Genomic DNA, 16,149 nt, shown 5'->3' on the forward strand with positions numbered 1-16,149 from the left:
CTCGATTGGCGATAATTCCGGCACTAGACAGAGTAGTGCTCAGGTACCTTATTTTTTCTTATATTTATAAATTCATTTTTATCTAATATGTTATCAAACACCATATAATGATTATTCAATTAAACATTCAAAGTGGAGATAATGGAGGGAGCAACACCCGTTCTCGTAATCGGGATAGAGATACCCCCGCCGACGACTATGGATGAGGTTTTTTTTATTTTTAATGCAATAAATAGTTTTATTTGTTATAACACTATATTTATTCATGTCGTGTATCCTATCTTAGTCATGTGCATTGTTAGTATATATGTTGTTGGATGTGTATTAGACGGAACTGATTGATGTATATTTTGAGGTGGATGGTTGGATTTGTACAATGTGTTGGATTTGGTTATATTTGGTTTTTGAATGGAATTGTTATGAATTTTGATTATAATTGGATGGTTGAATGTATTCACGTGTACAGTATTTTCTGGATGTATTCAAATATTAATGTAATTGTACAAGAAAGTATAAATTGTAATTAATTTTTTTTGCTGGAAAAAAGACAACCTAGATGAAATTCTGTCTAGATTGAGACAATCTAGACGGAATTCCGTCTAGGTTGTGAAAAACCAACCTAGACGGAAATTCCGTCTGGTATGGCAGACCAGACAGAATTCCGTCTGGTCTGTCAAACTAGACGGAATTCTTTATTCCGTCTAGGTTGACTTCCGTCTAGGTTGATCAACCTAGACGGAATTCCGTCTAGTTTGATTCAATCTAGACGGAAGCAAAATAAACCACCCAAACTAGACGGAATTCCGTCTAGATGAACTAATCTAGACGGAATTTGAATCAACCTAGATGGAAATTTCCGTCTATGTTGATCAATTTTCTACTAGTGTTAGCACCTTTGCACACTAGATTTTCACTTCAAAAGTGACCTGCTTGAATACATCTTCCACTCGAAGCCTCTTTTTCTCAAAAAATTAACAAGTTTTTTTTGGCATTCCAAATATGATACAAGCATGCATCAACAACAGCTCTTTTGATTCTCCTGATGCTAATACTCCCCTTCCAAGCTGTGAGCATCCATTGTTGCACAAAAGCCATCACCATACCCCCAAAGTTGCAAACTAAAATTGCATTTAAAAAGCAGATGATCTCTGTTTTTTATCATCACACCACACAGAGCAAGAGAGTTTATCATGGATTATATGTTAAGTTCGATTCATGTTAAGTCAAATTTAAATAATGTTAAGTCTAATTCAATTTATGTTAAGTCCAATTTAAATTATGTTATGTCTAATTCAACTTGTTTTAAGTCTAATTTTATATTAAATCTAATTTAGTTCATGTTAAGTCTAATTTAATTTCTTTTAAATAATATTATGTCTAATTCAACTTGTTTTAAATCTAAAAACAAGTTGAATTAGACTTAACATGAATCACGTTAAGTCTAATTCAATTTGTTTTAAGCCTAATTTTATATAAGTCCAATTTGATTCATGTTAAGTCTAATTTGGTTCATTTTAAGTCTATATCGGTTCATATTAAGTCTAAAATTTATTTTAAGTCTAATTTCAATCATGTTAAATTCTATTTAAGTCTAATTTAAATCATATTAAGTCTAATTCAATTTTTTTAAGTCTAATTTCATATTAAGGCCAATTAAATTAGATTTAAAATAAGATAAATTGGACATAACATGATTTAAATTAGACTTAAAAGGAATTAAATTAGACTTAATATGAATTAAATTGGATTTAACATGAATTAGACTTAAAACAAGTTGAATTAGACTTAACATGAATTAAATTAGACTTGAAACAAGTTAAATTAGACATAACATGATTTAAATTAGACTTAAAAGGAATTAAATTAGACTTAACATGAATTAAATTGAACTTAACATGAAATTAGACTTTCATGTTAAGTCTAATTCAACTTGCTTTTAAACTTAACAAGAAATAATAGAGGAGATAAAGGCATTTTGGGTTTTTATTGTTATTTTTTATTCTCTCTCTATGCTTAGTTGGCATGTAATAATTGCTAAAAAATAACTGTAAAACATAGATCTCCAATTTAAGAGCTAAAACACATGGGAAAAAGTCAAAGGGGTAAATTTTCCAAAAAATAAGTTGGGAAATTCCAACTTATGTTTTGGACACCTTTAAGTAGATTTACTTATTCATAGTAAGAGACTACTTTTCCCTCTAACAAAGTAAATGAAAATAAGTAACTTATAAGGACTTAAAAATAAATATTAGCCAAATATGCCCGAAATGTCCTTAACCTGAAACTAGAATTAAATGTAAAACCTTTATTAGTTTGCAATGAATTCTCTACCTATTGACAATTATCACAATAGAGTTTATGTCTTTTTCAATTGCAACCATGAAACTACAAACCAAACAAACAAAAGGATTCGAATAGGTGGCTTTGGCTGCACACCTTGAGCTGGAGTTTGGTTGTGACTTCTTTCGTAAAAAGACACTTTCCACTCTCTTCGTAGACATTAAAAAGAAAAGGAGAACCACATTTATATCCAACCTATTTTGAATGGATTAGCATCACGACAAGCAAGTGCTTCACTATCACTCTAAAGTTACATTTGGCCGAAGCCAAAGTCCCCATTGGTTACATCTTGAGCTATATATATACTACGGGGTTCAATTATGTGCCAATAAGTTGGATGCATGCAAAGCTTCATTTGTTTCGGTCTTGTAAAACTTTTTCTTCCTACTTCCCCTTTTCATTTTCCTTTTCCTTTTTTTTTCATGACGAAAAGGTTTCTACAAAGCGTTCTCATGATCAAGCCCAGACCTTTTGTTTGATAAATTATAATCAATCTGACTTACGGATGAAAAATTAGATTGAATCATAAGAGCTGTATACAATTCAAACTTAGAAATGATTGTTGGGTATCTACTCAAACTCCAAGTTGGGATAGAGTTTTTAATTCTTTGTATAACTTCATGAGAATTAGATAAGGTTAGAGATCTATCATGATTAAGAGTTTGGGTTCCATCATGATTGGGAGTTTGAATCTTATTCTAATTAGAAAGTTAGACTAGAGATAGGGGTTTTGGTTTCTCTATATATATCCTTCTATTGTTAGAGAAAAAAAAGGAGAAGAAAATAAAGTGTAGAGAGAGGGTTTGGCAGTCTTTATCCGTGTAAAAGATTATAATTTGGAGGTGATAGTGGATTGATTTTGATCCCGTGGTTTTTCCCTGTTGAGGGTTTTCCACGTTAAATCTTGTGTGGTTTTATTTGCTGCGTTTGGTGGTTTTTTTTTTTTACGAGATTTAAAAATCCCTACAATGGTTTTTTTCTAGAAGACAAAAAAAAGAAGAAAATCCTACGTACTATACAGCTTTTCTAATAAACAAACCAAGCTCAATAGTAACATGTATATATTTAATAATTCTTTTAACCGTAATTAAATGAGATTTTCTAGGAGAATCTTGAAAACGTGTGCATGCACAAACACTAAACATAATATCTGGTCTACTAACGATGAGATAAAGCAATCTACCTATCATACCTTGGTATAGCTTTTGGTCTACTTTCTCACCACTTTCATCCTTGCCCAACTTGATGGAGGTGCCCATTGGAGTTTGTGCATGCTTAGAGTTTAACATCCCAAATTTCTTGACCAACTCTTTGGCATATTTGCTTTGTGATATGAAGATTTCATCATCACTTTGTTTGACTTGGAGACCAATAAAGAATGTAAGCTCTCCCATCATACTCATTTCAAATTACTCTTGCATGACTTTTGAAAATTCATTGCAAACAGTTTCATTAGTAGTCCCAAAAATAATATCATCAACATATATTTGAACTAAGATGAAATTATTTTTTCTTTTTCTAACAAACTAAATATTATCAATCTTTCCTTTTGAAAAACCATTTTCAATGAGAAAACTAGAGAGACGAGCATACTAAGCTCTTGGAGCTTGTTTTAACCCCTACAATGTCTTTTGTACCCGGTTAACATGATTTGAAAACAATGGGTCAATAAAACCGGGGGGTTGCTCAACATACACCTCTTCATCACTAAAATCATTTAAAAACGCACTTTTGACATCCATTTGAAATATTTTGAAAATTTTAAAACTAGCAAAAGCTAAAAACAAACAAATGGACTCTATTCTTACAACCGATACAAAAGTTTCATCATAATCAATGTCCTCCTCTTGATTGTATCCTTAGACGACCAAATGAGCTTTATTTCTAGTCACTATGCCAAATTCATCAAGTTTATTTCTAAAAATCCGTTTTGTTCCAATAATATGAAAATCTTTAGGTCTAGGAACAAATTTCCAAACATTATTTCTTTAAAAATTATTTAATTCTTCATGCATGGCTAAAACCCAAAATTCATCATTCAAAACATCATCAACACATTTTGGTTCAATTTGAGATAAGAAAGCAAAGTTACCACATTCACTCATAGCTTTTGAGCGAGTCAAGACGCTTTTGGATGGGCTTCCTATAATTTGTTCCTTAGGGTGATCCAGTACATACTTCCAAGTTTTGGAGAGCTCTCCTTGATCATCTTTTTGGCTTGTTCCAACTTCTCCCTCTTGAGTCCTTGGTGCAACCATTGACGGGTGTCATTAATTTGCAATAAGTCCAATGGTCCTTCAATATCATCATCATCCCTAGGCACAATATCTTGCAAACCGACATTAGTTTCATCAAATGTAACATTTATAGATTCTTCAACAACGAGTATTCGTTTGTTGAAAACTCTATAAGCCTTACTCCTTGATGCATATCCCAAAAATATTCCTATATCTATTTTTGAATTAAATTTATCATGGTGATCTTTAGTGTTCAAAATAAAGCATTTATAACTAAAAATCGAAAATAACTAATATTATGTATTTTGCCAAAATAAAGTTCATAAGATTTTTCTTGAAAAATGGTCTAATCAAAACACGATTTAAAACATAGCAAGTCATATTAATGGCTTTCGCCCAAAAATATTTTGATAAATCAAAAGCATTTATCATAGTACATTCCATCTCTTATATGGTACGATTTTTTCGTTCAACAACACCATTTTGTTGTGGTATTTTTGGTGCGAAAAATGTATGAGTAATACCATGATGGTCACAAAAATCACTAAAATACTTATTTTGAAATTCACTATCGTGTTCACTACGAATTTTTATAACTTTCAAATCTTTTTTATTTTCAACTCTTTTTATAAAACGGGAAAATTTTTCAAAACATTCATCCTTGTTAGTAAGAAATATAACTCAAGTAAAACAAGAAAAATCATCAACTATTATGAAAAAATAATGTTTACCTCCTAGTGAGACAACACGCATAGGACCAAAAAGATCAAGATAAAGTAATTGTAATGATTTAGTGGTGAATACCTCGTTAATGGACTTAAAAGAACTTTTGATTTGTTTACCTTTGGCACACTCTTCACATTGAGAGTCTTTGACAGTTAATGGACTTAAAAGAACTTTTGATTTGTTTACCTTTGGCACACTCTTCACATTGAGAGTCTTTGACAAAGGTTAAGCTCGGTAGACCTCTTACACACTCTTCACATTGAGAGTCTTTGACAAAGGTTAAGCTCGGTAGACCTCTTACCAAGTTCTTCTTAGGTAGCTTGGAAATTAATCTTATGTTAGCATGTCCAAGCCTTTTGTGCCAAATCTAAGGATCACCATCCACCGCGGCAAGGCCTTTCATATCCCGATCTACAAGTTCATCCATCTTAAAAATATACACATTAGATTTCTAATGGTAACAAAAATAGTTTTATTATTAAGGCTAACAATGCATTTATCCGGTTTAAAAATAATATCATAGCCTTTGTCACTAAGTTGACTATACTAAGAAGATTGTGATTAAATCCTCTTACTAAATAAACATCTTCAATAACGGGAGAATGCTTCTTACCAATAACACCAATACCTATAATTTTACATTTCTCACCACATCCAAAAGAGACATTGCCTCCTTCCATCATTGATAGGGTTGCAAATAGATCTTTATTGTCCATCATGTGATGAGAGAAACCACTATCAAGGTACTATACTTATTTGCGTCTTGTGTGAGACGTTCCCTACAAGTAAAGAAGTAGTAGAAACTTTAGGTGTCCAAATCTTGGATCCTTAAATATTAGTACTCTTGGTACTCTTAGGTATCCATATCAACCCATAATCAAAAACATTATTCTTAAAACCTACAATGTGTGGAGGTGTGACCGTGTCTCATGCAATATGTACAAATAAAATTTTTCTTATAAGTGGGTGCATGAGATCTATGAAACCATTTTCTACTAAAATAATGATGAACATGATTAGTAGAAACATGATTAGATTTTAGCATAATAATTTTAATTTTTAATTTTTCAATTTAAGATTTAAATTGTTTGTTTTCAAACACAAGATTTTCAATTAATTTATCTTTTAATGCAATGGCCTCATTCATTAAAGATTGTAATATTTCAAGTTTAGAATCATATTAGTTGTGTAATTTTTTAAATAAAGAATATTTTTTTGCTAACTTTTTTAACTCAAAGTTTAGTTCAACAAGTGTGGTTTCAAGTTCACATTGCATACTAAAGAATTCATCTTCGAAATCGGATATTACCTCATCTTCATGAGCCATGAAGCATATGTTTGGATCTTGGAAGGCACACTTGGAGGCTCCTTCATCACTATCTGAATCACTAGGTTCGGATTCTTCCCATCCCGCTGAAAACACCCTAGAGGGGGGAAGGTGAATAGGGTTATTGGTAATCTTATTAGTTATTAATACCGATTAAAACTTATTAACAAATTATTCTTGCAAGATAGATATACAATATGATATGAGCAAGAATGAGCAATATAAACAAGGGGCAATATCCTATCAATGAGATATATGCAAGGATATAAACACAAGAGAAAATAAACAAGAATGATAGTGTAAATAAATAGTGGATACAAAGAGCAATCCAAACACAATAATATGATCACAGAGTTCGGACCTTCCGTCCTACGTCTCCGCTTCCCACTCCCGCGGAGAAATCCACTATCACAACACACCCAGTTTGGAAGCCGAAACTTCTCTACACACTCGGTTTTCTAGCTCACCGAAAACTCTACAAGACACTCATAATGTATATACACAAACTACAACCTCAGGTTTTGGTCCTCACATATTTCCTCCCTCAAGTGCTCGGCTTTACTACATCTTTCTAGGTTTTACTACCGACGCCACTCCTCTTGGTATCAATTACGTCCTCACCACACACTCCTCTTGGTGTAAATGTGTATTACAAAGTGATACTCTCACAATAAGGCTCACCTCACCACACACTCCTCTTGGTGTAAATGTGTATTACAAAGTGATACTCTCACAATAAGGCTCAATTATAAGATTTGTTCTCTATAATAAAGTGATACTCTCACAATAAGGCTCAATTATAAGATTTGTTCTCTATAATAGATGAGAACACAATTTAGACTCACTCTCAATGTTATACTCACCACAACCCCAAATTATACAATATGTAAAAATACTTAAGCTCAATGGTTATGTGTGTAAGAAATGAGAAAATCAAATATAAACTCAAATAAATCTAGCAAATATGAATAAAATAATTAAAGCATAAACAAGCTAGAGATATGAGTTTAGAAACACTTCTCTAATAACAAGAAAGAGGGATTGGAAGATTGAAAGCTCAAACTGAAATTGATCTCCTCTTCTTGTAAAACAATCTTCACCAAAACTGATTTTGTAAACAAACTAAAACTCTTTTTAAACTTGTTTTAAACATTCTCTCCTTAGTTTAGAAATGAAATAGTGTAGGGTATATAGGATGAAGAAATAAAGCTCAAAACCCAAGTGAAATCCAGCAAAAAGACAAAAAAGCAAAAATTAGAAAAATAGCCGTTACAGGCCATCAGTCGACTAATGAGTTGGACCAGCCGACTGATGAGCTGACCGTTATAGACAGCTAACAACTTATCGGTCGACTTGTGAGCAAGATTAGTCGACTGATAACCTCATCAGTCGACTGGTCAGTTGACCAAAACAAAACAAAAACTTTTGATGATTACAGACAGTTTCATCAGTCGACTGATAAAAACCATCAGTCGACTGATAACATGTTATCAGCCTGGATTAAATAGTAAAAATAAAATTCAAACCTATTTTAAAAATATAAAATAAATTCAGAAAAATATAAAACTTTGGGAAATGATTGTAAACATGATAATTAACATGTTACAAAAAGAATTTTTCAATTTGTATTCCCCATTTATAAAATCTCATCATTTTGCAAAATCATATAAGTATGAACATGTTGAAAACTTGATTTTGCGAGAATGACTTAAACAAAACTTTGAAACACTTTAGACTGGATTTATAGACTATACAAGATATGAAAATAGTGTAAATAAGTCTTCAATCCATAAACATAATATTTTGCAAATTTAATAGAATATGAAGCACATAAATGTGAAAATAAAGATATATATTGCTTCATATCTATATAGCTAAACCAAAACAACTTATCCACATAGAAAACAAATAAGTATTATATATCTATTTTTTTGCAAAAACTTTTGTGGATAAAACACATAAACCATTAAATTGTATGTGTATAATATCGAGCTTAAGGTATTAACACACAAAGTATAAACCCTAAACTAATTACCCAAGCTATCTTGATCTTCGATGTAGCTCAACTTGGTACACTTTGTAGATGAAGCTTGAACTTGGATCTTCAACTTGAATTGCAAGGCTTCATATCACAATTCCGCCAACCTCCATTAGATATGATCATGAATGCTCGATTCCATCCATCCTCCAACATGGATATTTGTGTAGATTACCTAACAAAACAAAAGTAAACACTCGACACACATTGTTAGGAATTGTTTGTGATCATCAAAATAAGATTAGAAAGTAGGCTCATAAACATGAGACCTAACAAGGATAACACCCGTATACATTGCCTTCTTCTTCTTATACTTCAAGTACTTCTCTCTTACTTTGGAACAATCTCTTGCTATGTGTCCCGGTTCATGACATTCAAAGCATTTTCCTACATGAGAAGAAATTTTATTAGAATGATTATTTTTAAAAAATTTGTTCATTCTTACCAATCTTGAAATTTTCTTGGAGAGATATGTCACTTCTTTTGACACATCGATATCGCTATCGGAGGAGGATGAATCACATTTAATAGCTCCTTTGAGTGTTGTTGACTTCATCTTTTGAGGAGGCTCCTCATTTGCTCGTGGGGGTTCTTCCTCCTCCTCATTGATTTTCTTCTCATGAACCTTTAGTTTGCCAATAAGGCCATCAAGAGTGAGCGTTGTGAGATCATTGGCTTCCTCAATAGTCGTTGCTTTGGGTTCTCATGCTGGTGTAAGAGAACGGAGAATCTTATAGTTCTTCTCTTGGTTCTCAAGCACCTTATCAAGACCATGTAGTTAATTCATAATATTAGTAAACTTACAAAACATGGCATCAATAGACTCATTTGGAAGCATTTTGAATAATTTATATTCATACATGAGACTACGTACTAATTTTTGATTCTTTGACTTAAGGAGTTTCCTCATGAGTAATACATAGTTTCTCCCAAACATTATGTGCGGTTGCATAAGTGGAGACTCTTTTATACTCATTGGGAGTGAGTCCATGTAGGATGTCTAAAAATCACAATAGATAGCTGATCCCCATCAAACACCGATGATGGAAGTTACAATCTGACGACTTCCAGAAGGTTACAATTTGAAGACTTTCACGTAGATCGCTAAAGGTTACAATCTGACGACCTTCACGACAACTGATGGAAGCTCTAATCAAACAGCCTTCATAATCAACATCGGGAGTTACAATCTGACGACTCTCATATATCAGAGAGCTAAAGCAAAGATTAAAAAATGACGATCTTTGCAACGCTTCGACAGAAAGAGACTACAAATCGACGGTCTTTTCAAATCAAGACATGGAAGTCCTCCCCGCGTACCAGCATCAAGATGCGCCGCGTTCATAGTCACGAACGCAGCTCAAATGCAGCTCCAAAAGTTGCAAACGCAGCTTAAATCGCCACTGGACGCAGCTCTATTCGCTGCCCGACGCAGTTCAACATCGCTGCCCGACGCAGCTCAACATCGCTGCACGATGCAGCTCAACATCGCTGCACAACGCAGCTCAACATCGCTGCACAACGCAGCTCTATTCGCCGCCCGACGCTACTCAACGCAGCTCCAAGGGCTGCCCAACGCAGCTCTATACCGCTGCCAAACGCAGCTTTCATCCGCTGCAAATGCAGCTTCCAATCACTGCGTTCAAGCTTCCAGACACTGCGTTTGGACACAGAATTCATGCCAGAATGCAGGATCTGCGTTTGACTCGTCCAAACACGAATTGAACGGTTTCAAAACCGTTTTCCACGATCTGAGGGGATCACAACTCCACTCAGGAGTGATTTAAGGGGCGGTTACATCGCATTAGCCCCACTTAGGAGCGAATTAAGGAGGTGGTTACACCCCTTAATCCCCTATAAATAACTAAGAAATCAACTTAGTTCAGGGCTGGATCTTTCGGGTGCGGTCTGTTGGAACTCCTTGGCAGCGAAAATAGGATCCTTCATCCTTCGGTTGGAGCTTTGGAGATCAGCAACAAGATCTTCTTCATCCTTGGCTTATAACCGACTTTTGGTTAAATCAACTCTTTCATAGAGTTTTAAACTCGATCAGAGTTCTCCACAACGTCAAATCATGAGGAGAAGACCACGTTCCAGTGAATCAAGATATTCGGATCGTCAACGGAGAGCAAACTCGACGCGAGCATTCGAGGGAGGCACTCCATCGCTACCGTGAAGAACCCAGAATTAAACAAAGGAGAGAATCCAGATCATTCTCTTCTCTTTTGTAACCAGGAATTCAAATTGTAATCGAGAATTGAGAGAATTGTAATCATTCTTTTTCTAAGCAGTTAGAGAGAATAAAATCAAATACAGTTCTTTCCTTGTTTTTCTTATTACAAATTTTCCAACAAACAGTCCACAAATCAAAGCATTCATTGCTTTAACATTAAGTGTAGCCAAATGTCTTTCATTCTCGGTCATGCCACTAGTAGATTTTTCAACATATTTTTTTCTCAACTATGTCTAGGATGTCAAGATCAATGCATCTCAAATATATGTGCATCCTAGCTTTCCAATATGAAAAAATATTATCGGTAAATAAAGAAGGTCTAGTAGTTGATTGACCTTCAAGAGCATGCACATTCATGTTTGATTCCATTTGGATCTTTAATATAAGGTAATTAAACCTCAACAAATATAGAGACCTCGCTCTGATACCAAATAAAATTACCCTAGAAGGGGGTAAACAGGGTAATCAAATAATTAATGTGTAATTAATGAAATTCAATGCAACTCAAGACATAATATAACAATATTGCAATAAATGAGAGAGAGTTAGAAATAGTTAGCCAAATGAGACGCCGATATGTTCACTAGGTTCGGTCCTCTTTACCTACATCCTCGACCACCTCTCCCGATGGTAATTTACTACACAACCCAGTTTGGAAGACGAAACTTCTTCACAACGATCTCCTCGAGATCTAACTCGCCACAGAATGATCTCCTCGAGATCAAGCTCTCCACACAATACAAGATGATAAAAGAATCTCTCTTACAACAATCTTATGGCAAGAATAAAGAGATAATCAATTGAAGCTCAGGGGTTTGTGGGATGTGAAATTAAAAAACCGAAATTGGAAACTTGAGAGTAAGATGAAAGTTTAAGCTAAAAAACAAAACACAAGTAGAAACTCTTGATTTTCTTTGCTTGCTTGGTTGCTGAACAAATGAGGGTTGTGGGATATATATATAGGAGCTCAAAACAATAGCTAAAATTCAAAACAAATCAGCAAATCCCAAATAATCAGATAAAACTAGAAATAGCTATTACAGTATCGTCGGTCAACTGATGCACTGTTCAATCGACTAATGAGCTGACCGTTGGCTGATTCTGGGAAACTATCGGTCGATTGATGCAAACCATTGGTCGATTGAAAACACTATTTAGTCAACTGATGGAGATCGGTCGACTGAGCATAAACTTTTCAGCAATTGCAGAGTAGTTTATCAGTCGACTGATGCATAGTATCGATTGACTAAAAACACTGTTCGGTCGACTGATGAAGGTCAGTCAACTGAGCAAAAACTTTTTAGCAATTGCAGAGTAGTTCATCGGTCGACTGGTGAACAGTGTCGGTCAACCGAAAAACGTGCATAACCCAGTTTTAAACAGAAAATCTGATTTTCAAATGTATTTTAAAAATAATAAATAAATTCCAAAAATTATAAAACTTAGGAAAATGATTATTCTAATGAAAATAAACATGTTAGAAGAACAATTTCTTAAACGTCATTTCCTAATTGTGAAAACTTATCATTTTGCAAAATGGTTAAAAATAGGGTTTTAGAAGTGTGTGTATTTGATCCTCAAATGCTTCAAAAGTAATCTACTTTATTTCTTGCCTACACTATGATCTAGAGAGAAAATAAACATGCAATTACCGCTCACAAATATATACAAATCTTGAGACTCGATATTTGCAAATTTGTTGATGAAGCTCTTCTTATATATATCATACTTGAAAGCTCTTCTTCATCAACTTGCTTCCACCTCCATGAATATGATCATTGAAGCTTAAATTCATCTGTCCTCCTATAATGACACTATATTGTGAAGAGATGGTGCTCAGGATCAGGTTTTCAGGCAAACAGGTTGACGGTCGACCGGTGCGGTCGACCGCATTCGTGCACAAGACTCTTTGGGCTTCAGCATTGGTGTCGGTCGACCGGGTCGGTCGACCGACGAACTCTCTGGAATTTTTGGTTGGCCTCTGGATGGAGAGCGGTCGACCGGTCCGGTCGACCGATGTAGGCTGTCTAAAAATCACAATGGATAGCTGATCCAAACAAGTCCTGACAATAGGAGTTACAATCAGACGACTCCCCAATCACTGCATTCGCAACTCTGCCACCGCTATAAACACGGCCTCATCTCCGAGAAATAAAAGGTTGGACTTAGCTGGTGAGTTGCTGGGTAGAGAGCTGTGGGCAAATATTCGTCCAGAAGACACTATGGATGTTGATTCCCGTCAAGCTCCAACAATGAGAGCTACAATCAAATAGCTTTCACGCCGACGATCGAAAACGACAAATAGGAGACTTTTCACACGGATCGAGAAGAGTTACAATTCGACGACACTTCCGACAGCTGATGAAAACTCTGTTCAGTGGCCTTCACAACCAACAGTGAGAGTTACAATCTGACGACTCTCATATCCTATAACAGGCAAAGATCAATAAACAATAGCCTTTGTAATGTTATAGTGGACGAGGTTATAAGCCAACAAGTTCTCCCAAACGCAGAAATTCATTTCTGCGTTTCTCAAACGCACACAATCTGTGCGTTCATCAACAGACATCGAACTCTGAACGCAGAGTTAAATCACGAAACGCACCCATAACGTGCGTTATTCAACAGACTCAGCTATGTCCCGAACTCTGAACGCAGAATTAAATTTCAACGCACCAGCAGCCTGTGCGTTTCCAAGTTCAGAACACACGAGGCCCGTGCGTCTCAAATCCCTAACAGAGATTTAACTCTGCGTCCCAAACCTTGGGCGCAGAGTTAAAGCCCAGAACGCCAATTGAGGCGTTTTGACTTGTTCAAACGCAAGCTGAACGGCCTCATAACCGTTTATCCCACGTTCTGAGGGATTCTCGCCCACAAAGGAGCGGAAATAGGGGTTGGTTGCACTCCACATCACCCTATAAATAACCAACTTACTCAACTGAGTAAGGGGTTGGCGGGTTGAGAGGTTGATCAATCGGTTTCTGAGATAAAAAACCGCAAAGAGTTGAGGGGAGCGGGGATCAAAACCACCCAAGGTCAACAAATCTCGGCAGTTGAGTAATCGGAAGGAAGAGATCTTCGGGGGATCAAGGAACTGATCAACGATCAGTTAATCAAATCCCGAAGGATCCTTTCATCAAAGGTATCATCCACTTGGCAATTAACCGAATTTTCGGTTCCAACAACTCTGTTTTAGAGTTTTAACTCATTCTGAGTTCTTAAACTCGTTAAGAGTTTTTAATTAGCTTGTAACGCAAGTTAATCACATCAAACCAGACATTCGGTTTTCAACAACTCTTATCAGAGTTCTTAACTCGTTCAGAGTTCTTCAACACTCGTCAAGAGTTCTAAACCGAAGTCATCAAACACTTCAGTTATTCCAGTGAAGAAGGACGGTCGGATCGTCAACGGAGAGCAAGTTCGACGCGATCAATCGAAGGAAGCACTCCATCGCTACCAAGAAGAACCCAGTCTTAAACAAAGGAGAGAATCAAATCCATTCTCTTCTCTTTTGTAATCGGAATCCAAATTGTAATCGATTTTGAGAGAATACAAGTCAAATTTTCTTTCTTTGTCTTTTTACATCAAATTTCCAACAAACACAATATATCATAAAACCAACCATGATATACATTCACATTCAACACTCATTCAATTTCATCCGTCAATCCACAATATCGAATAATACTCGTCATATAATCACAATCACAATACATCTCGCATGCTCAAATAATATTCATTCACTACGCAATAAAATCACATATATATTTTATATATGTAAAATTCAAAAGTCATGATATGTCTTAACACAAGTCTCACTCACTCCTCGTCATCGTCGGCATCCCTGTTATCAGCATCGTCTGCATTAGAACGTCGTATCGTACTGCTGCTCCCTACAATACCTCCTCCAACCTGAAAAGAATATCACTCCACATAAGATATATATATACCAAAAATATAATAATAAATACATATATGTCGCGTCATATATACCTCTCCACCACCATGAACTTCATGCTCGGCAAACGCCAACTTAAAGATCTCTAAGTATATCGACTCAGGAAGAATCTCCTTCAACGATGGACAATCACTGAGGCGCTGCACAACATCCCAAGTCGATTGTGCACCCCCTAGCTCGCGCGTAATAATGGGAATAAATTGAAAAAACATCGAGGGTTGAACATTGTCCATTAAATACTGTCCAATTTTAGCCACGACGTACGATGTCACACTTGGTCGATTTGAGGTCGCGGACGAGTCATTTTGTATATTCCTGCTAGTGGAGACTATCCTAACTTTTGCACTTGATAAAGGCACCCTCCCTTTCTTGATTGGTTTAGAGCCATAAACTCCATCAACAATTTCCCTCCATTGCTCTCTAGTCATGCGATTAGGATCGGTAGGAGTGTTCTCTATGCTCTGAGACTGGGACAAGACAAAGTCTTGTGAAGCTTCAAGCGCCTCCTAAATAACATATAGCAATAGAAATAAATAAATTAGGGCAGTCTTAAGCAATGGAACTCAACCAATAGAAATAAATAAATTAAGACAATGTTATGAATTAAGTGCAAAGCTATATGATCACTTTCTTATTTCATTTATAGTCGACCTTTTTCAGCTATGATTCTGAAAGAAAAAGATATGTCACTGGACATGCATTTTTTACCTTCTTCGTCAAACATACTGGTATAATATGAGTCGTGCAGCCTAGGCTTTAAGTTCATGACTGTTACAAATACATCACAGCTAGGCTTGAAGTTCATGACTCTGTTACAAATACCCGGAAGATAACAGCTAGGCTTGAAGTACGGGAGCAAATTGCAGATAAGGCCCTCCCTGTTTACATATTTGCATATATCAATCCAATCTCCATCCGTTCAGTCAAAAGCTCTGAAAACTAACTCAAGTGCGTACAGTTCATGAAGCCTTTGACCGTAAAAACTATTCACCCGGCCGCCTGTTTCCGTTCAAAAAAGAAGCAGAAAAGCTTGATTCCACCTAGCAAAAAACACTAGGACGAGAATAGAATTTAACATACAAATGGATTTGGTCCGTTTTTTTTAACATTATATAGACTAGGGCCTATAATCTTAATGGATCACCTTTTATTAGCCATGACTTATCTCTAACTCAGAGAAAATGACACCACCAAATTCTTCTAAAAGCGAGCTTGGACCAAAGATCAAATAATTACAAAACCTGATTAGAGTTAGGTTTCACCCGCAACAAACTGATTGTTTCAATGAAT

The 16,149-nt window shown here is 35.4% G+C and overlaps 1 protein-coding gene across 1 annotated transcript; it reads right to left on the bottom strand.

Annotated features, from left to right (window-relative positions):
* On the bottom strand, nt 14,625–15,361 carry LOC109842299. Its single transcript, XM_020411197.1, has 2 exons — nt 14,895–15,361; nt 14,625–14,813 (listed from the first exon to the last, which is right to left on the bottom strand). The coding sequence occupies exons 1-2, from the start codon at nt 15,285–15,287 to the stop codon at nt 14,721–14,723; spliced, it is 486 nt and encodes a 161-aa protein (XP_020266786.1). The 5' UTR covers nt 15,288–15,361; the 3' UTR covers nt 14,625–14,720.

Source organism: Asparagus officinalis, chromosome 1, assembly GCF_001876935.1.
Source record: "Asparagus officinalis chromosome 1, Aspof.V1, whole genome shotgun sequence".
Classification (NCBI taxonomy): domain Eukaryota; kingdom Viridiplantae; phylum Streptophyta; class Magnoliopsida; order Asparagales; family Asparagaceae; genus Asparagus; species Asparagus officinalis.